The sequence below is a fragment of the Ciona intestinalis genome, chromosome 2 (assembly GCF_000224145.3).
Source record: "Ciona intestinalis chromosome 2, KH, whole genome shotgun sequence".
Lineage (NCBI taxonomy): Eukaryota > Metazoa > Chordata > Ascidiacea > Phlebobranchia > Cionidae > Ciona > Ciona intestinalis.
In genome coordinates this window covers 5,509,430-5,530,158 of record NC_020167.2, presented here as the reverse complement: position 1 = coordinate 5,530,158, position 20,729 = coordinate 5,509,430, and the positions used below count along the sequence as shown (strand labels likewise).

At 40.8% G+C, this 20,729-nt stretch overlaps 3 protein-coding genes across 6 annotated transcripts in view; 1 reads left to right on the top strand and 2 right to left on the bottom strand.

Annotated features, from left to right (window-relative positions):
* Positions 1-17,614, top strand: part of LOC100177609 (centrosomal protein of 135 kDa) — a 21,321-nt gene extending 3,707 nt beyond the window's left edge. The window contains exons 1-21 of one of the 4 annotated variants that reach the window (XM_026840008.1): positions 3,139-3,284; positions 4,330-4,458; positions 4,876-5,049; positions 5,172-5,279; positions 9,282-9,432; positions 9,735-9,895; positions 10,255-10,335; positions 10,449-10,586; positions 11,439-11,597; positions 12,071-12,244; positions 12,569-12,673; positions 13,182-13,306; positions 13,573-13,678; positions 13,878-14,087; positions 14,265-14,404; positions 14,738-14,888; positions 14,969-15,163; positions 15,353-15,553; positions 16,031-16,233; positions 16,523-16,627; positions 16,919-17,614. In XM_026840008.1, the coding sequence (XP_026695809.1) occupies positions 3,243-3,284; positions 4,330-4,458; positions 4,876-5,049; positions 5,172-5,279; positions 9,282-9,432; positions 9,735-9,895; positions 10,255-10,335; positions 10,449-10,586; positions 11,439-11,597; positions 12,071-12,244; positions 12,569-12,673; positions 13,182-13,306; positions 13,573-13,678; positions 13,878-14,087; positions 14,265-14,404; positions 14,738-14,888; positions 14,969-15,163; positions 15,353-15,553; positions 16,031-16,233; positions 16,523-16,627; positions 16,919-17,057 (2,997 nt within the window). In that variant the 5' untranslated portion in view covers positions 3,139-3,242 and the 3' untranslated portion in view covers positions 17,058-17,614. Of the gene's footprint in view, positions 1-3,138; positions 3,285-4,329; positions 4,459-4,875; positions 5,050-5,171; positions 5,280-9,281; positions 9,433-9,734; positions 9,896-10,254; positions 10,336-10,448; positions 10,587-11,438; positions 11,598-12,070; positions 12,245-12,568; positions 12,674-13,181; positions 13,307-13,569; positions 13,679-13,877; positions 14,088-14,264; positions 14,405-14,737; positions 14,889-14,968; positions 15,164-15,352; positions 15,554-16,030; positions 16,234-16,522; positions 16,628-16,918 lie in introns of those variants that run through there. The other 3 variants (XM_026840005.1, XM_026840001.1, XM_018817643.2) reach the window with 3 other exon arrangements.
* On the bottom strand, positions 5,166-9,149 carry LOC104265414 (beta-glucuronidase-like). Its single transcript, XM_009859382.3, has 8 exons — positions 8,446-9,149; positions 8,090-8,201; positions 7,854-8,036; positions 6,932-7,317; positions 6,628-6,844; positions 6,270-6,479; positions 5,887-6,084; positions 5,166-5,823 (listed from the first exon to the last, which is right to left on the bottom strand). The coding sequence occupies exons 1-8, from the start codon at positions 8,718-8,720 to the stop codon at positions 5,422-5,424; spliced, it is 1,983 nt and encodes a 660-aa protein (XP_009857684.2). The 5' UTR covers positions 8,721-9,149; the 3' UTR covers positions 5,166-5,421.
* A 245-nt stretch (positions 17,615-17,859) lies between the features above and the next one.
* Positions 17,860-19,492, bottom strand: hoxa2 (Gsx). Its single transcript, NM_001032491.1, is given in 3 exon segments — positions 17,860-18,867; positions 19,052-19,244; positions 19,403-19,492. Coding segments are annotated over 2 exon segments (1,050 nt in total). The 5' UTR covers positions 19,229-19,244; positions 19,403-19,492; the 3' UTR covers positions 17,860-17,994.
* Positions 19,493-20,729: the final 1,237 nt, after the last annotated feature.

Genomic DNA, 20,729 nt, shown 5'->3' with positions numbered 1-20,729 from the left:
CTAAACGAGATGGAATTAAAAAGTCAAAGTCAAGGCAGAAAAGTAAAAGATCGAAGCAAAATCGACAAGATGAGTCTCAGAAGCGGCGGAAAGTGGATAAAAAGCAAAGAACCCGCAATTCCGTTTGCGATCACGCGTCACATCCGTGTACAAGCCCCAACTCGTGTAATTACGTCATCGGCGACTGTCGACGTCACCAACCGCCGGGAACTTGTAACTCTGGTACCCAGATCACTGACGTTGTTCGTGTTGTTTGCCCTGCTTCTCGACAGTGCGGGAACGGTAAACGAATTCATTTTCAACCAAATGGAACTCCTGGCAGTTACAAATGCCAGAACCTGCACTGTACCAACCCCACTGACCCACACTGCGCCGTTTGCGTGCGATCTAACGACGCATGTTGTCGGAAACGCGCTGGGTCGGGTATTCATTCGGTGTCTGGGCGTTTCCGCAGTTCCAGAGCCAGTAGACGGTCATCCTCTCCAAGAAAAGCGTCAATGTCGAAGGACAGTGTACGTGGTATGGTAGTTTATAGGAATGGTAAGCAGGAGAAGGTAAGAATGATCAACCAGCACGAAGAATCCAGCAGCCAATTACGGAATTCTTCCACGACCTCCGAGTCAACACAGCAGAAACGAGCTCGAAAGAGTGCGGAGAAAACATCCTCCGAAGAAAAGGTCCCATACGTTGTGAAGAAGACTAAAAAACCTCCAGAGCCTCCTCCTTCTCCACCGTCTCCTCCCATTCAAGTCATACCATCCAACGAAAAGAAAAGTTTTTTTGCCAATTTTTTCTGGGACTCCCCTCTTGGCAAAAAACTACCCATCGGCGGACCGCTGAAGTGGTTTCGACCACGTGTTCCGCCATCTGAACAGGATTTACCTGTTACTCCTAAACCCAAACGAACTCAACCACCGAAATTAAGACGGTATCAACTATGGACCGGTTTAAAGCGTCGTTTTATTTGGAAGACAATTAGTAGACGTCGATCTTCGTCTCGACCGGATGGCCAAGAAGCGTCATCTGCCCCTAAATCTGTGATAAGCCCCACACCGACAGACGATCCGTCTCCACCACGGCACGCACCGTCCCGGCAATTCCTTTGGAAATCTCCAAGCGTCAAATCCCCTTCGCCAGTGGACGATTGTGATGTCATAGAGCTAGGCACTCCGCGGCGCACGTCCGACTTACCCCTTCCGCCAAGCCAAGCGACTCCTCCGGAAAGCCCAGAGCACGAAGAAATCTTCCAGCGCCCAGGGTCACCGTTTTTCGCGAGTCGATTTACATGGAAAAGCGGGAATTCGAAAATGACGAAACAGACTTGGAATCACTCGCGTCTCGGTCAACGACTATCAGAAAATAACGTCACTCCTGCTTCTCCCCGTGCTCCTAAAGAGCGTCGGTTCTTATGGGGTGGCAAGGGCGAGAGCAACGGTGAAAATAGCCATGCCGAGCGTGGATACAGAAACCAGCGACGCATTGCACCTGAGCATAAGGATAACTACCTGTTCACTGCGAGTAAACGGAGATAACAGGACTGCGATTGAAGATTTGAGTATTCAGACATGGCACTGTTTAAAACGCTTATGTTATTTATATCATGTTGGTTTTACGTTGCCAGGTACTTAGTGGCTTTTGCAGTATGGGCTTATTGTTTATTTTGTGTTTTACTATAACGTGGTTTTCTAGTTCTTTCTTTCTTGTTTTTTTCTTCTTTTCCTTCCGCTCAGATAGATTCTTCTCTCCGCCGAACTGCTAGAAAATCTGTAAAAATAAATTTTCATATCCGCTTGGTGTCTTCGTTGAGGAAGAGCGCGTGTCAATTACAATATTGACTGATTAATTAAACTAAAGCAAGCTTGCTTTTTGGCGTCTTCCGTTGTGTCGTGACCTGGTTTTGCAAATACACTGTTTTATTAGGCTTTTGAAAATCATGAAACATTCACTTAATTTAAGAACGTCTTACCCATCTTGCCACAAATACAAACACCACTAACCGTGGGTTGTTACAGCTGATATGCTGCGTCTCTTGTATGTTACGGGTTGTGTTCTCGTCTTTCATGTCCAGCCACGAAACACAACGTGTTCGATCCAGTAAAATCGCACCACGCCATACGATACAAGATACACTATTGTCCGCTTTCATCAGATTTTATCACGCCCTGCTGGTCAGGTTTGTGTTACTCAATTCGTTTGCACTTTATGTCAATAACGAAATGGTGTTAATATCATTGCCGTTAATGTCATATTAAGCCAACAGTTGTATCCTTTTGCCTAATAGCAGTTAAGGTAAAATAACTTGAATGCGTCGCCTTTATATTGCTGGATAATTTAACTTTTACATGTGTACTGTATATGGAAAGGCTAATAGCGTATGTCTGGTATGCCGTGTTGGTGTTATTCAGTTTTACATCAAACAAAGAAACTCCCCTGCGTTAAGTGTTGGCGTCAAACAGATTTCTTGGTTTTGTGTTTATTATACCTTTTCCTATTAAACGAGAAAGTAGCCAACTGTCGGTGTTTAGCATTATGTAGCTCGCGTTAGGCAAACCGTAGACAAACATCCCGTAATATCAATGTGTGTGCTGGATAAACACCGCTTATTGGGTAACTGCCGGCCAATCAAATGACGATCGAGCCGTGGCAACCTAGTTTAAAAAATTCCGGATCGCAAGAGTCGGAGAAAAGTGAGAGAAAGAAAGAAACCAAGGTACCGATACCGATCTGCCCCCGTCTGACGAACAATAGGCCGGCGTAGCGTATGTACGAGAGGCATGTTCGGGCCGATTTACTACGGAATGATTTTCCGTTGGCGCTTCGAATAAGCTCAATCGGTTGCTAGGGTAGCCAGTCATGAGGTGCTCGAGAAGTATCAGTAAAGTTTAGGATGTAATTAACTGGATTAAAGCGCGTGGAAGGGTCAAGTGCAATACACCGGCGGTAGTAACACTCGCCTTCGCAACCCGGCATAGCTTACTTAACTGCAAAGTTAGCAAGCGCATATTTTGTGCTAAAGCGCAAGCGTATGTGTATTGTGCTCAGAGTTTAAAACCAGTCAGTAGACCGAGTATGTGTCAGTTTTGTATGTTTTTGTTATTTTCAACAATAAAAGAGGTCCTGCAGTAATTCTAATCGAGTCTAATGTGTTAAGAGTATATGTTCCATCTTTAACTGACGCAGTGTCGCAGATATAAATAATTTTGTGTTATGTGTAATATTTAAGTCCAATTCTGGTTTAAACAATGCCGTATCGATCAAGGAGCAGGAATGCTACAAGTCCTAGGGTGAGTGGTGAACGATTACCGTTGTAGCTACTCGTGTGCTGGTGTTTATATACCTGCTAATTATGAAAGAATGTAATTTATTTATCCTCGCGTAACGGGATGACGACATGTGTTATAACACTGCCACATTGGTTTTGTATGTAATTTATGGGTAATTGGGTATTTTTTGTTGGGGAGTATTTTATATTTTATCTTTGGCTGAAAATTACATAACCCATGAGAGATCACTGGATTTGAGCAATTCCGATCAAATGTTTTGCTAAAAGTCACGGTTGCAAAGAGCCTGCAAATGTATTACCGATACGTCAGTTTTTAGGTACGACTCTCTTAGTACGAATACTGAGTCTATTTTCTTGAATTATTTGAGTGACCGATTTCTCTGCCTTCCTTTCAATAAACCGCATCATGAACTCGACAAACAAAGCTTTTTTGTTTGATTAAGTTTTTTGTAGTAGAACTGTTCTTATTGTAGCACGGCGTTCTTAACGACCGCCATTGCATAGACTGACCTCGTTGTGACGTCATTTAACCGCGCTTGCGTCATATTTTCCAAAAATGCATAATCGCCGACCCTAAAATGCGTCATTTAGAATGGAATTTGAAGCAGTTTCTGTCGCACGCGGTAACAACTGACAACTGATGACGAGCGAGGGTTTGATTAAACTTTGCGGTTGAATCGTAAGATTACCCAAGTGTTATGGTGTCGTGCGTGTAATGTGTATACTTGAATTGCGATGATCAATAAATGTGCCCGGAAATATCACGCAACAGAGTTATCGTTTTTTAAACCTTAATGTATAGTAAGGTCACAAGGGTGGAGGAAGACAGGACACCTTTTGCATATAATATTCAAATATTCTGATCTTATTTATACAATTAAAAAAGGTCTATAGGAGTCGTGGGGATACGAATTTATAGTTCTTTGAATGTTCTTTGTTCACTACCAAATGGGACGAGAAAATAGAATAAAAAGATGCCCATCTCCTTCCGCTCCTTTGGCATACAATACAAACTTTACGTTCTATAATATTATCTTCCACCGTAGGTCGAAGGACGAGATCGTGAGATTGATCGTCTTAACCGGTCACTTGAGGGCGGTAGACCACAAGATGTGATTTCATTAGAAGCAAAGAATCGAAGCAATGAACGGTTGATTTCGCATCTCAACTTGCAAGTAAGCGTGTTTTACAACTGTGGGTATTATATCCTGTCTTTTTGTTTCAAGTATTTCTACATCTTTGCTACAGTAATCGAAGAGACAAAGAATAGTTATTATTATTGCGTCAGTGTTTAGATGTTGCCACCCTTTCTGTATATATAGTATTGTGCGGGGTCTTAAAAATAATTGTGGGGCGGTTTAGGTTGATGTATTTTAAGTAAAGATTCAACGTTTGGATTTCATGATAACTTAAAATAAATTGAAATGTGAGCTGGTTGCATAATTTTGATGCGGTAATGGTAAAAACATAAAATCAATTCATAAATCAGTGTTTCATTTATCGAAATTTGGTAACATTTTTATAAGCTGATTAGTGTTTTTACAACTTCCATGTGTAAAATATAAAATTACTATTGACCATCTCACATCCAGGTCGACTACCTCCAGCAGAGCAACCAGGAGCTTGAAGATCGGATTAAAGATCTGGAAGATGGAAAATCACTTGCAGTAGCTGATAGTCAGAGGTTGGGAAGAGAGGTTGAGAGGTTACATGGAGAACTTAGGGATATTGATCGCTTGGCTCAACAGCTTGAACAGGACAAACAGGTTAGTTATTAACTCTATTGGGTAAACTTATTATTGGGTTTGAGTAATTCGAAACATAAAATTACTAATGAAAAGTAAAATTCAAGAGTTATTTTTCGTTTAAGTCGATTGTTTTGCTATAGGAAGCGGTCGTGGTCGCGGATCGGGAAATTCACGAAGCTCAGATCGAGTTGAGGCAATCCCAGCGACGTGGAGAGGGAACGGAATCGAAGTTACAAGATGCAAACATGGTGAGTTAGTTTGTGATTTGAAAACAATGCAAAGAAATATAAGAATTACGCATTTAAACTGCAATATTGAATTAAATACATGGAGACTATTCATCATTGTCATTGCACTTAGTATAAGTATATAGGTGTCTCCTTGAATAAATTATAAACTTCTGTCCCAATTTTCCCGCACTTCCCTCCACCAGTGTTTCCCGATTAAATCCAATTCCGTTTGTCTCTCGGCAACACTTTGATTTCGCAGCGCCCTGTAACGATCTCTGATTACAAAAGCTGGTGATTTTGGCTGCCTTTGTCGTGTGAAAATTCCCTTTCTATTCCCGTATGCTCTTGTTGTCGCCTGCGCGGTAGCGAAATCGGCGAAATTCCAGATCATTTCACCGGCTAGGACCGGGTTCGAACCCGTGCGCAGGGAGTCGAATGTAGCGAAGTGTTCGCGCATAACGTCGCATAGATATTCTTCTGTGTACATAAGGCTCGGGTCGGAGTGGAAACCGGCGATGGCACCAGCGCCCCATTCCATATGAATTACAGGCTTTGAACGTTTCTGCGGGTCACCATAATTTTAAAAGGTTACAACATATAAGTTTATTACTAATTTCTTCGTTACCTCATGCCATTGTGTCAAAAAGTAAGATAATCGCTTCTGTATAACTTCCACATGCCCTGGATCGTCATACCAACCCTCGTATTTATTCACGCAAACCACGTCAACGTAGGGAGTCGCGAGGTCACTGTCATACCCAGCATTGCATACGAAGGTAGCGGGGCGCGTGGGGTCCAATTCCCTCGCTCGATCTAATACAGTCTGAAACGTGCTTATTGAAAAATCGACATATAGTTATAGCGACTATGTACGTTGTGTCAGATTATCTACACATTTTGGGCTTAATTATTGGCCAAGTCGCATCTTACTTACACACAACAAAATATAAGAGGAAAATCCACACCGGTTTAAAAAATAATCTATAATTTTATAATAACTCGTAATACCTTGAAATATTGTGCCGCTGGAGGCAGCTGTGAGCTCGGTTCGTTCGCCACTGACCACATTATCACGGATGGGTGATTTCGGTCACGTGTGACGAGTTCGCCAATCACGTTTAAGTGATGACTTAGCGTTTTGTTGACGAAATTATTTGCCGACCTCATGCCCACTGCCGGGCACTCATCAATAACAACAATACCCCTCTCGTCGCACATCTGTAAATAGATTTCGCTTGCGTTAAGCAGAAATTTTATTACCCTTGATCACGGGACCTTAGCATACTCAGCAATGTAAAAACCTCAAAAGGGCAGTTACATACTTATCAGATATACTGTATATCAGAGCACCCACACAACTGCATACCTGCATTATTTCTTCAGCATACGGGTAATGGCTCGTCCTAAAAGCATTCGCGCCCAACCAATCTAATAGATTAAAGTCCTTCACTACCATCGACCAATCAAACCCCTTTCCCCGAACGTCCCAGTCCTCGTGTTTTCCCACGCCTATGACGTAGAACGGTCGCCCGTTGATTTTCAACGTCTGATCAACCGTCACTGTGCGGATTCCTATTTTCAACCTGAGTATAACATTGCACCAATAAACTGTATACTTCGAAGCGTTTTGAAACATTAAGCCCTATAGTCGCTGTAAGATTCAAACCCACCGGTACACGTCCGTCGTTATTGGTGCAGACAGCCCAAGTCTTCCAGCATAAACCACCATCGTGTAGAGATATCCAACTTGGTCGTGCATGCCTACCGGCCACCATAGCATAGGCTGTGTCACAGTAATCGACCCAGATCCGCCACTTGTTTTGTTGACTATAGCACCGGTGCTATCTTCCAGCACCACTGTGATATTATAGCTCGCCATTTCTTGGCCCACCCTTGAACTGTCGGTGACTGTAACCTGATAATGCACAGTTGCGCTGGCGTGGTCGGCCGTGACGTCACTGCTGGTGACGATTTCGCCGATTCGAAGTCGAGGTGTCGTGTAGAGTTTGACTGGCCGGTGAATTCCAGCGTAGTTAAAAAAGTCGAATTCGTATTCCTGGTTAAACGCATAGGGGGGTTGTTTAAACAAACAAAAAAAGGTCATTAACGAACTGTTTAGGAAATGCTGCAGGTTTCCCGCTGTTTGTTGACCGTGTGACCCGATTGATCGATGGTTTTAATAGTATTATGTCTGTACATTATGCTATATGTTTTTATGGTCAATAATAAAACTCATAATTAATATTTTTCTTTTTAATTTTTTGTTAGAGTCGGTACCTGGAGTCTAGTCAGTACAGTGTCCAAATTTTTAGTTTGCTGGCACCGTAGAAAGTATCAAAAATGGCCGCTATAATATCTGTATTCTAGGATTACTTTGGTAGCAGTCTTCGGCCGTTTGTTTACATGCACAGCCAAGCGTAAAATCGTGCGATGATGTATTCTGTATGCAGCGCCCTTAAACGGATAGTTCGGTACTAAAAATCGTCCTGTTTACGTACGTAATCGGTCGGTCCGTTTTCGGATGCGATTTACGCACGTTAACGTAATTTGCATTATGTGTACAGCCACCTTAATTAATTAACGCCAACGCACCTGCGTAAAGTAACCTGCCGGATAATCATCTTTACCGTTGTAATGGTTGATTTCACCCGGTGGTAACGTGTTCGGTGTCAACGTATTATTCACTGCAATCGTCAACCGGTTGGTTGCGCCAAAATTCAAAGACATTGTTACGTCACATTCGAACGGTAGATGTCCGCCTTCGTGTTCCATAACCTATGACATAACTTTGACGCAAAAGCTGGACACAATATTGAAAAAAAACTTACTTGCTCACCGTTGAGCCACACCATGGCATAATAATGCGCGCTTCCTACCCTTAACCATACATTTGTGACTTCATTGTTCCACGCATTAGGTGCAAAAAAAGTCGTTTCATACCTGGAACAAATGGAATTACCATACATGATGCTGTCAATTTAGTTGGCTATTTTCCCTAGTTTTAGTTGGCTAGAACAAATTCAAATTACCATACAAAGAACTTGACAATGAAAAAAACAAATTATATGTTAATGCCCAATTTAGTTTAGTCACTTGCAATTCCAGTCAATTTTCTGCATATAAGTGCTTATACACTATTTTGGACTATGGTGCAACCATCTCATGTTTATTGCTTATTGCTTACCATGCCCAGCCAACGAAGTCGCGAATACTTTTATCCTGCGTAATGTCGTTATAACTCGCCGGTACAGGCATGTCGATCACATGCCCCGTTTCAGCCAATCGTCGTTCCCACCAACGCTCTTGGAAACCGGTATCTCGACCAGAGGAGTTATCGGTTCGAAACCTCCATCTGCCACTCAAATCTTTTACTTGGCGAGATTCCGATTCCATCGGGTATAGGATGCCATTGGCTGAATGAATTATGACGCACACAATCGCTATTATGCGGCAATACATTGCGTTTCCCCAACACTAAACTAGTATGCACTTTACTTCCTGATTGTTTGTATTTGTTCTGCACACAAAGCAATGATTAATTTTCCTGAAACTTTCTGCATTAAAAGTTGACTTCATAAAACGCAAAAATACAAATACATATCTTTACTAAACCTATAGTGTTCTGTACCATACAGTGTACATTGATACCCGACTGCCAACAATAGCTTACTGTAATGTGCCGTACTCTACGCAAACACAAATCACATCGCATCTAGCGTGTTTACTTTTGATTAAGAGAGAATGCAGAAAAAAAGGCAAACGAGAGAAACCGGTTCGCCGCTGGGAGTAATTTTTTAAACTAATTTAATTTAATGTTGAATTGATTCGAATCAAACAGGAGCAACACAGAACTGTTTTTTTTTATCTTTTTAACCCGTAATATCGTGCTCTATGTAGACCGTTGTTAATTGTTTAAAACACGATCAAGACATGTGCAAAAGGTGTCCCGTTTTCCGCCACCCTATTATATTTTAACTTTACAAATACCCCTTAAAATACATTCCATGATTTTACCCACAGTTAAAGAATCGCCTAATGGTTGAAAATGAGAATCTACAAGCAGACTTTGAAGCAGCAAAACAAGATATTCAACGACTTAACGAACTAATGGATAAGATACAGGCAGATAAGAGACTGCTTAGTGACAAAGTCCAACTTTTGAGCTCGAAAGGTGAAGTTTTAAATCAATGTAATGCCAGAAAAAGAGAACATTTTATCTTAATATATGTGATTTTATTTTGTCTTCATGTGAAATGTGATAACCTAATAATATGCTTATATTGTTTGGATGTAATATAATGTGTTATCGGACCTGGGGTGGTATTTTTGTCTCCGAATAAAGTTAATCGGTCAAAATTTACCAACTAAGTTTTAGTTGGGCGACTCAAAGGAAAATTTAGTTTAGTCGGCAGACGAAAATACTAAATACCACCCCTGTTAAACAATTCTAATTCTTTAAAAAAAAAACAACAGAGAAAAGTTTGATTCTTGAGTTGGAGCAATATCGAACAAGTCCGTCACGTGCTCGACGCAGAGACCGATCACCGAGTAAACTCGATTCTTTCGTGAGAACTCTTGAGCAGGAGAGGGATCATTATAGAGATGAATGCGATGCTTTGCAGGCAATGCTAAGGGTAGGTTCTCCTAAATCTAGTCAATGCATAAATGTATGTGTTTATCCTTGCGTGCCGGAAAACGACAGTCGTTAAACACGGGTGTTCTGTTTCATACACCTCGTGCCAGCTAACGAGTAACCAAGTATGTTACTCCAAGTGTCTTGCCCAAGAACACACACACCCACAATGGTAGCAGCGACGAGCCTTGAACTGAACCCATTACCTTTGGGTTAGAGGCAGACGCGCTAACCACTTTGCCACGGCGCTGGTAAAGAGAATGGAGAAACTACTATATTAGCCAGTGTAGGTATATTCCAGTAATGCACGGTCTATTGTCCACACTTTAACCTCGGATTTTTGATTAAAATTTACTGCAGGAAGCGAAGGGAGGACACACAAGCAGATCTGCCAGCCCAAGGCTCTCCAGAAGTCCAACTCGATCCACTCCCTCTCGTAAAGTGAGTAACATGTATGTGGATTTATTAGTTGTGTATTAAAGATGCCCAGTTGGTGTGTACTGCACGTGTTGGTACAGCTTGTGGTTTAATTAAACTTGAGATAATCCGTCAAGTTGCCTGATGAAAAGGAAGCAATGCGCTCCCGCATGAAGGCGGTAGAGAGTGAGCGAGATTTCTTTAAGCGGGAGCTTCGTCTATTGAGGGCAGTCACGCGCAAAAGCAACGTCACTACGTCACAATCGCACGTTACGGTAACGTTTGACGCAAGCAGCATGATCATCGCGTTCCCGTGATTTTTCATGAGTGTGCTCATCACCGAAAGCTTAATTTTTCGTGAATCCAATGACGTCACGAAGAGTAAAACTATTGCGCAATCATCGCCTTATACTCACGCATTCGATCAAACACTGCTGTTTGTGTGAACCACGTCACATGCACCCGTGTGTGTATAGCATGCAACCTTTCACCACTCTTGTCTTCTCACATGTCCTTAGCATGCTGTTTGAAATCAATTGTTGCTTCCATTGTCGCTGTTTTATTGCAAACTATATATAGTAGGGTGGGGGAGACGGACACCTTTAGCACATAATGTCCAAATATCCTGATGTTTTAAAATAAACAATTAACAACGGCTTATAGGAGTCGTGAAGATACGGTTTTATAATTCTTTGAATATTCCTTGTTTACTACCGAATGGGATGAGAAAACAAAAGGAAAAGGTGTCCCATCTCCCCCGCCCTACTTTATATATAATATTTCTTCCAGTGTCTCAACATTTTGCAATCTCTTTTCATTTGCAAACCTTTTTATAATTTGTATTTCTTTTGACGAATGGTTGAGCGCTGCATCTTTTCCCGTGATATGTTTAAACTTTAAATATTCATTTAACCATGCTATGTTAAGTAACATTAAAGCCTTTTGTTTAATTTTCAACTCAGAGAAAACTATTGGATGCTGACTTTATTTCCTAAACTTTTAGGCGAAACAATATAATATGGCCAAAACTTTCTCATAATATAAAATTCCATTACCCCCACACGTTCTGGTTTGGCGCTCATTTTCTCATTTTATAAACTTTTTTTATTTACATAAATGTTGTTCAGGGTGGTGACGTCAGCGGTGACGCGTACCAGGCGTTGCTAAGGGAACGTGACGAGCTACAATCTATGTTAAGCAAGTTCGAACGTCACATGGCTGAGATCCAAACCAATGTGAAAGTTCTCACACAGGAGAGAGATAAAACGAATCTGTTGTACGAACAGGTGATGACGTGTTTACATATTGATAACAATAGAGTTCGCTTACTGGCATACGGTGTCGCAGCAGTGAGGGGGTTTCGCGTGTCGGGACAACGACAGTCGTTGTCCACGGGTGTTCTGTTTTATACACCTCGTGCCAGCTTACGAGTTACCACGCATGTATGTTTGTTGGTGATTATCTTTTGTTTCTATGTATGGCTGACAATTTGCACAACCTATTAGTGACCACTGGGCTGGAGCAATTGCTGTTAAGTGTTTTGCCCGAGGACGCATACCAACAATGGTAGCAGTGACGAACTTTGAACATATAGGTTAGACTTAAAGGCAGTCGCGTTAACTACTTTGCCTTGGCGACAGTCTAGTTGGTGTTAGGTATTCTCTCACGATTGTCTTGTGTGTTGTTTTGTTCATTATCTCAATCTAAGTCACCACCACCCTTCTGCTGTCACGTCACTAACGCCCGTGTTACGTCACAGTCGAATGAGGAATTGCAGCGATTACGTCGTGAGTTCGTCCGATCGCCCAAGTCACCGAAAGCGTCGCTCACCGCACAGGCGATCTTACGACGAGTGGAGAATGAACGAGATACTTACCTTGCTGACTTGCGACGTATGACGACAGAACGTGATAGTTTGCGTGAACGACTAAAGGTACGTAAACGTCATTTATACGAAAAGTCGGAAAAATGTTTTTCGTAGTTTTTGTAACTTTTGTATAGTAGAGTGGGAAAGATGGGACACCTTTTTATTCAATTTTTCGTCCCATTGGTAATAAACGGAGAGCATTTACAGAATTATATAACCGTATCCTCGCGGCTCTTATAGACCGTTGTTAAATGTTAATTGTTTAAACAAGTTCAATAAATTTGTATATTATGTTATGTGGTAAAGCTGTCCCATTCCTACCCACAGTACTATATGTCCCATTGATTATTTTTTATCTCTCCCATTCATAATAACAACTTTGTGCCACAGATACAACAAGAACAGTCGATATCAGAACGATCAAGACTTGAACAGAGAACCGAGGATTTGGAAGCTAAAGCTCGAGCATTAACTCAGGAACGTCTGGATTTGCAGGTAAAGTTAATATGTGCGATTTTTGTATAAGTTCTTTTAATATTTAAGAATCTTTAAGTTCATTTGCTAGAATCGTGTAGTTAAATTGTGCTCGTTGTGTTTGTTCTGTTCTTCTGTTTGATTTTCTAATATATATATTTTTATTTTTTTGCCAATTTGTCTACATCAGTGGTTCTTAACCTTTCTGTAAGCTTTACCTTTTTAACAAGGATATTTATCAGATTTACCCCCAATATGTAATATGCGGCTCATGTATTAAAAAGCGAAAACAACTAATTACATCAGTTATATATAGTGAGACGAATGCGCTAGCTTTTTGGTAACGATTTGTTCAATGTCTTGTAAAGTACTACAATTGGTACATTTTTTTCTGTTCCGTCGTCAACTGGTGTGGGTTCTGATTGGTAGCTCATTTAACCTCTAAATACAAAGAATTTACCGCAAGGGGTAAATTTACCCCAGTTTAAGAAACGCTAATCTACATCGTCGCTGTCTTATTTTCACACAGAGTCGTGTGGATGCTTTGAAAGACGTGAACCTTGCGCAAGAGGACGACATCAAGGCTCTGCGACTTAAGATACAACAAGTTGAGGAAGATTATGCAGCAGTGAGATGCGAACTTGATGATGTTAAGTAAGTCAGCACATTCTCTAACACGGTTTCCCAAACTTTTTGCTCGTGAAATTTTGCGCGACCCTTCACAGTTTATAGTATAGTATATGCAGCACTTCAAAATTGTCCAAAACCCTGAAATTGGTTACGTTTCCAGTTGGGAAGCCCTACTATAACACTACTTATGTTTAACTGATATAGCATTATCACTCTTTATTTTAAATAAAACAGTTCGAATTGGTCTAGTTAATTACTTAAGTGTATTTTAACAAGGTAATATCACACAGAGCTTTAAAAAGTCAGATCACTGGCTCACTAGATGTCGCCCAACGCAATCTGTCCCGAAAATCCAGCGACCTAGCTATGGCAGAAGATCGAATCAGAACTTTGGAGGTAAATAACGTTGCCATTTAGGCGATATATCTCTTTCATTATACAATTGGTTGGACATGGTTTTTGTCTCTTACGTTTTCGTAGCACCAGACCCTAACTGTATTTCTTTACACACGAATCGTTCAACTCTATGAGCACCAGATCAGGGTCAGATTGCGGATTTTTTATAGCTAACGTTTAACACCTGTTTTCGTTACAGAACCGCATAAGCGAGTTGTTAGACGGTTCGGCCAAGCAGACAGAAGAGGCAGCAACGTTGCGAGCTACAACTACCGCCCTCGATCGTGAGAAAGATGCATTGCAGTCAGCGCTCGATGAACGAACTGAGAGAGCTGCTGCGTTGGACGATCACCTTAGTAGAAGAGAGAGGGAGATATCTGATCTCAGGGTCACGATTTCCGACCTAGAGGTAAAAAGGTCAAACCCCTCCCATAGTACTTGGTACTGCCATGCTGTTTATCTGTAATAAATAAATAAAAAATATGTATATATATAAAAAATAAAATAAGAAAATATAAAAAAATATTTTTTTTTATTAAAATGTAAAACTTGTTTTTCCTATTTTTATTTAAATTGTTTAAAACAGGCGAAACTGGATCGAGCTGGTGATGATTTGGCGAGTTCCGAACGCGAAGTGAGGAGTCTTCGTCGTCAGTTGGATGCCACACAAAGTGATCTTGCTGAGGCAACAAGAGCAAAGGAAACATCACTTCGTGAAAATAGGAGGTGGAATATATTTTATGAATATAGTAGATCATTGCTTTTTGTGGTTGAGTGCTGTTACATATTTGGTATTAGCTGAATATATGTTCCGATGTCTGATGTCTAATTTGAGTTAACAATATAGACGTTGGTGGCTGCAGGGTGAAGCAATATCCGTTAAGTGACGCACACGTCCACAATTGTAGCAGTGCATCGAACCCGTACCGTATAGGTTACGATGCGAATGCCTGACCACCGTGCCAATATGCTACTCTATATATTAATACAATTCGATCCGTTTTAGATAGCTACTACTAAATGTTTTGTGGTAAATTACTTTTACCCCTACCGACACAGAATGCAGGATGACCTTTCAACTTTGACCCGAGAGAATCAGGACATCAACATTGAACTCGATGACGTCATGCGAGATCGCGATGACCTCAAAAATAAAGTTCAAGATCACGTGACCCGTATCTCGTCGTTGGAGAGCTCGATCGGTTCCAAAGTATGTGTGTGACGTCATAATTGGCGTCATATTTCGTGACGTCATTAAAGAGTGTATTTTTAATACCCACTGTTTGTTAGGACCGTGAGCTGCACGATGTACTGGATCAGTACCGCAAGGTTTCGTCAGAGCGTGACTCAGCAGAAAGCAGGTACCGCGTCACGAATGATGAGTCACAGTCGCTACGTAATGAACTGATGTCAGCGGAAAGTGAAAGGAAGAGATTGTCGGAAAAGATTGCGTCTTTGGAGCGTGAGATATCGGATCATATGCACGTGAGTGGAGTTGGTCATTCTATTAAAACCATGCTTGTAAATTTGACCCAAGATAACAATGCAAATCTCACTATATGGTGCTAAACTAAAACAAAAAATTTCTGAACGAAAAACTACTTTGTTAACTCACTATTCCCATACTTTCTTACCACAAATCATTGTCGTAACTAAACCTTGAACATTTGAAAGGCCCAACAATCGTACGAGGTCCAGATCTCAAGCTTAAGTTCGACTGTTGCGAATCTTGAAGCGGACGTGGATCGTCTCCGAAACGAGAGAAGCGCGTCACAGATCGACCTTCAATCGGTGCGTGAGCTGAACGCGAAAATTGACTCGTCGAAAGAAGCGCTCGGTCGGCAACTTGCCGCTAAGAATGTGGAATATGAACAGGTAGCGTGTTGGTCTGATGTAACGTTTTCGACAATTTTTTATCTTATTTACTTGAAGTTGTCAGTGATTTTCTCGCTGTTTACTTTGTTTTGTTTGTGTCGTGGTCGGTTTAATAGAAATTTTGCGCATGTGTGAAGTTGATTAAACTTATTAATGTTTAAACACATATTACTATAACACTTATATTTAATCATCAACGCACCTGCTTTAAACTCCTATAGTACTGCGGGGTGAGCCAAGACACCTTTAGCACATGGTACCCAAATATCCTGATCGTGTTTTAAATTTAAACAATTAACAACGGTATATGGGAGTCGTAAAGATACGGTTATATAATTCTTTGAATGTTGTTTATTTACTGCCAAATGGGACGAGAAAATGGAATAAAAAGCTGTCTCATTTACCCCACCCTACTATATCACTATTTATTCATCAACATTTAGTTAAAACGCCTGTTATTTTTTACATTTCTTACAGTTACAATCGAGCTACGAAGATTTGAACAGAGAATTGGAAATCGTTCACAAACATCTTGAAAGTGAGAGGGTAGGGAATAAAAACTTGGAAGAATTGGTGGCTACGTCAAGGGAAAAGGAATTCCAGGCACAACTGAACTCACAGGAGCAGAAATCGGAAGGTCAACTTCTCAGAGATAAACTGGCTCTCAATGAAAGCAAATTGTAAGTAACTAAGTATATAGTAGGGTGGGAAAAGATGGGACACATTTTCATTCTATTTTCTTGTCGCATTCGGTAGTAAACAAAGAAAATTCAAAGAATTCTAAAACCATATCTTCACGCTTTCCATAAACCGCTGTTAATTGTTTAAAACACGATTAGGGTATTTGGGTACCATGTGCTAAAGGTGTCCCATCTTCCCCCACTCTACTATATGTTTCGATTTGGTGTTATTTTTCGTAGTTGTAAATTTCCAGTGTTCCCGGTTTTAAATGACGCCTTGTATCTACAGACAAAGCATGGGACGTGAAGTAGCGTCATTACGTGACCGAGCATCACAGCTTGATGCCGAGCTTGAAGTTGCCAAGCGTCATCTCACCAATGAAAGATACGAACGGTCGGTTAAGTTGTGTGATCGCAGTTACAGATCCCCGCCCACGGTTTTATTGGTTGTGCAGTTTTTTTTGTATAAGAACAGAGTTTTATGTCTACTGATGCTAAATTAATAGCTAGTTTATGAAAATTTGCTTTAATTTACAACTTATAAAAGTTTAAAAAATCAGTTTTCAACTGTCGAAACGTCACTCGCGGCCATAGTTATGTGTAAAATTTCACACAAGTCGTAAAAATTATTCGCAAGTCTACTTTTACTCGTTAAAATTAAATAACATTATTATATTTTTCGCAGTGAGCGAGCAGTTCAAGAACTTCGACGTCACGGACTCCCATCTCCGGGACTTTCCCGTCTTAGTCGCCCCCTTTCTCCTGGGTCACGACCTCGGTCTGGCAGTCCTTCCCGCGTCTCGTTTTTGGACGACACGCGGTAGTTTTCCTTTATTTAAACCAGCAGACAGTAGCCCTGTAGACCTCACTTTATAAGTTGCAGCCGCTCTCGAGCATGATAATGTATAAACATATTATAACGTCATATGCGCGATCACTCAGCGTGTTCCGAACCACTCTATAACATACAGCACGAACATGTAACTTATTATTATAACGAGGATCGTCTTGTGCCAAACCAAACCACACACACACCTGCATCTATCGCTTCATCTCCTCTTGCCTTGTTCCCTCCGTATTATGCAAGGACTTGTGCAGTAACAACGTCGTGTGATATCTTATCACTGTTCTTATCAGAAAAAGGCAACGCATCCTCTTTGGTCCTCACACGTCTTCAGAGTCGTGTTTTTTCCATTTTGCTTAGTTTGTTACGTAGGCGTTCCCCTTGTTAGTTTCATGACTGGATTCGGTTGCCTTGACTGGCGGAAGATAACGAAGCTTTGTTCGAGTTTAGAAACAATGTAATAGTTTGTATACAAAAGTGTTTTTTTTCCTTTTTGTATTTTTGCAAAGAAACAAATATACTTGTTATGTTTTCTAATTCTGCGTTGTTACTGAAGAAACACTTCTCAACCGTTGTTTATAACTAGGCCGCTACCAAAATGTGGATAGAGCCGCTAAAAGTATGAGAACTACTTCATTGTGAGATGTGTAATATAGACGCTATTCTAAAAATGGAAAAAATAGTTCTGCCTGCTTTCATTCATTTATGTGTGATGTTTGACAGACCATAAAATGCTTAGCCTATTACTATATTGATGTTCAAGCTAGAAATGGGTCGACGTATAATATAGTTGCAGTTTATTCGGCTTATCACATAAAGGCCACGTTAAATATAGTTCACAGTAATGCACATTACCGACATTTCAGTGTAGGCCAAAACGGTTGCATCTAAAATGCGGCAAAATATTCTGAATCAAACTAACACTGTTCCCGCGAGTCCTGCTGGGGTTTCTCGCCCTTCTTTTTCTTCACCCTTCTGTTTTGAAACCATATTTTGATTTGTTTTTCGGAGAGGTTGAGCATCTGTGCAATTCGAATTCGACGAAGCCTGGTCAGGTACATGTCTGAGTGGAATTCCCTCTCAAGCTCAAGCAGCTGACTCCCAGTGAACGCGGTGCGCATCCGCTTCCGGTCTCCCTGCTCATCGTCTTCACATAGTGGCGACGTTGTGTCTGTAACGGGGTCTGGTGTTACCCGACTGCTAACTTGATGTTCAACTGCAGGTAACTGCTGCATTGACGATCCGCTACCGCATCCTTGACTTTGGTCCACCATATAACTTGGGTCGTTGCGATGATAAGCTGGGTTTCTATGAATACTTCTGAGGTCCGGGGCGTGTGAGTATGAGCTTGCTTGATAGTCTTGAATGTCTCGTTCAGAGCAGTGGGGATAATTAAGATTGTTATTTTGCCACTGGCCAAGATTCCCACCCAAAACTGAAAACGTTACTAATGCCGCTGCAGCTCTATCATTCCACGAATAATTCTGTTGCGAAATCTGTCTTAGCGCGTTCAGGTAGCCATTATGTGGGGTTAAATTGTTCGGAAAATCCCTGCTATGAAACAACGGTTGCTTCAAGGGTGATCCTCTGTTACAAGGACGTTGAAAATGGTGCTGCTGGTACGAAGACTGACTTAAACCATATTCTCTCGGAGAGCTTGTACCTTCGTCTTGTAGCCGATCGCTGCTGTGAGGCGTATTAGAAGGGGAGAATCTCAACGTAGTTGTATTTTGCGGAGAGCTGGTTCTATGGACGAGCTGTGGAGACTTCGTTTCTGTTTTTCTAGAGCTCTGCAAAATACTTTAAATTTAATCTTGTAATTTTTTATTAGGCTTGTTAAAAAAACGTCACATTACTAGTTGGATTTCTAAAGTTTTTTATTTTAGTTGAAAAAAATAAGTTCAAATCAATTTCTTCTAAGGTATACATATATAACCTTTATATGTGTAAAAGTAGTTGCATGTTATATCTTACCGTAGCTTCCGGGCTAAAAGAGTTGCCGGACCTTTCGTCACTGTCGTAATTGTGACGTGGTGATGACGTCTTGATTAACGATTCGATGGAAAACGAATGACGTGAAGGAGTATCTTCCTTTTTATTCATGTTTAACTTGGCGAGATGACTGTTTGACTGGACTATATCTTGTAACATGGTTGTTGCTCAAGATCTATAAGAAAACGATGTTTTAGCCGCTTCAGTTCCTTATATAGCTATTAGAAAATTATAAATAATTTTCCAATGACTTATTTCTCCTCCACGAAAACAAGAAAAACATTGCCAATTAAAGAAGGCGCTTATTCAATCCAACGGGCGCAAAAGTTTTACCTGTTTACGGCTAGAGATTACTGAGTTTGTCCGCACCTAATATTTCATCTGTGGTATACTCTGTACTTCGTTTTATCTTCGTCTGCTGCATGCAATGAACCTGCCTTTGGAATAACTAACAACGACATTACATGCTTGGATATTCAAACGCTGATTCGCGCCCTGCTTTTTTCAGCGCTTGGATTAATTGGCGTCAATCGAACGAGCCAAATTACCAGATCATGGAAACAAATCGGTTTAAGCGGCGATCATAAGCTGCTCGATACTCGCGATCTAGCAGCGCCGACCATGGGAAAATATCGAACCCCGGATCGCCGGCTTAATTGTTTGATGACAGTTGGAGACCAGGGAAGTGAAATCAGCAGCGCGTTCCACTTGCTCGTGGCGGGAGTGTGTGTTTCAGCGACCTTGTTTAAATCTCCGTTACAATTAACCGGTAGTCGGTTTAGGATCTGTAAATATCCGCTTGTAAATCTTTTTTTGCTTTGACAAGAAAGTTTTTCTTTAATAGATTATCAGAATAAATTTCACATAGCAAGTAAACTCATAAAACCTTTTTTGACGCGGTTGATCAATTCTGAAATCTGGGATTTTGTTTTGTTAAATGTACATTATATACTAAGAATACCTAAAAATTAACAAAGATGTGCGTGTACTTGACCAATTCCCAGAGACAAATCTTCATAAAATCATCAAGTGATTATCAATCATTCTGTTGAGTAGATCGCTGATCATTTAATCAAGTGGGTATATACCCCGGTTTTGATGCGGTGCTTAAGACAATAACACAGTGTGGTAATATCCAATGTACCGCACAAGTGGACGTTCACACGCTTGTTATTTAATAATCTCTTGTCGATATTCACACCGCCGATCGCTTATTCGATCCACAATTAATCGCCGCTCTGAACGCATGCTGAGTTACCCATGGAAACTTTAACGATCGGACGATTCATTTTCTACTCTGTTCATGCAGTTGCTTGTAATTAGTTAAATATAATTAGGTTAGATTTTTCTGCATTCTTTTACTGGAACTCGTGAAAAAGGTATTTGATTGTTTTAAAAGGTACATTTAGAGCATCCGGGTATTTTTGAGATCATTTTTTGTACCGAAACAGATCAAACTATATGCACCAATCGGTTTGCTGTGGTTATATAACACTTTGACTTTCGTTCAAATCTGTTTTTTTTTTATATTCTAAATCATTCGTTTAACCTGATTTATAGTATGGGGTGAAGATGGGACACCTTTTCGTTATCGTCCTGTTTGGTAGTAAACAAAAAGTATTGAAAAAATTATAAAACCGTATCCTCAAGGCTCCTAAAC

Excerpts from the sequence above, each read along its gene's own strand:
- LOC104265414 (XM_009859382.3), bottom strand. The coding sequence starts at position 8,720 with ATGTATTGCCGCATAATAGCGATTGTGTGCGTCATAATTCATTCAGCC. Across the intron at positions 6,480-6,627 it reads ATGCTGAAGAAATAATGCAG|ATGTGCGACGAGAGGGGTAT; the intron begins GTATGCAGTTGT and ends ATCTATTTACAG. Across the intron at positions 6,085-6,269 it reads CAGCGGCACAATATTTCAAG|ACTGTATTAGATCGAGCGAG; the intron begins GTATTACGAGTT and ends AGCACGTTTCAG.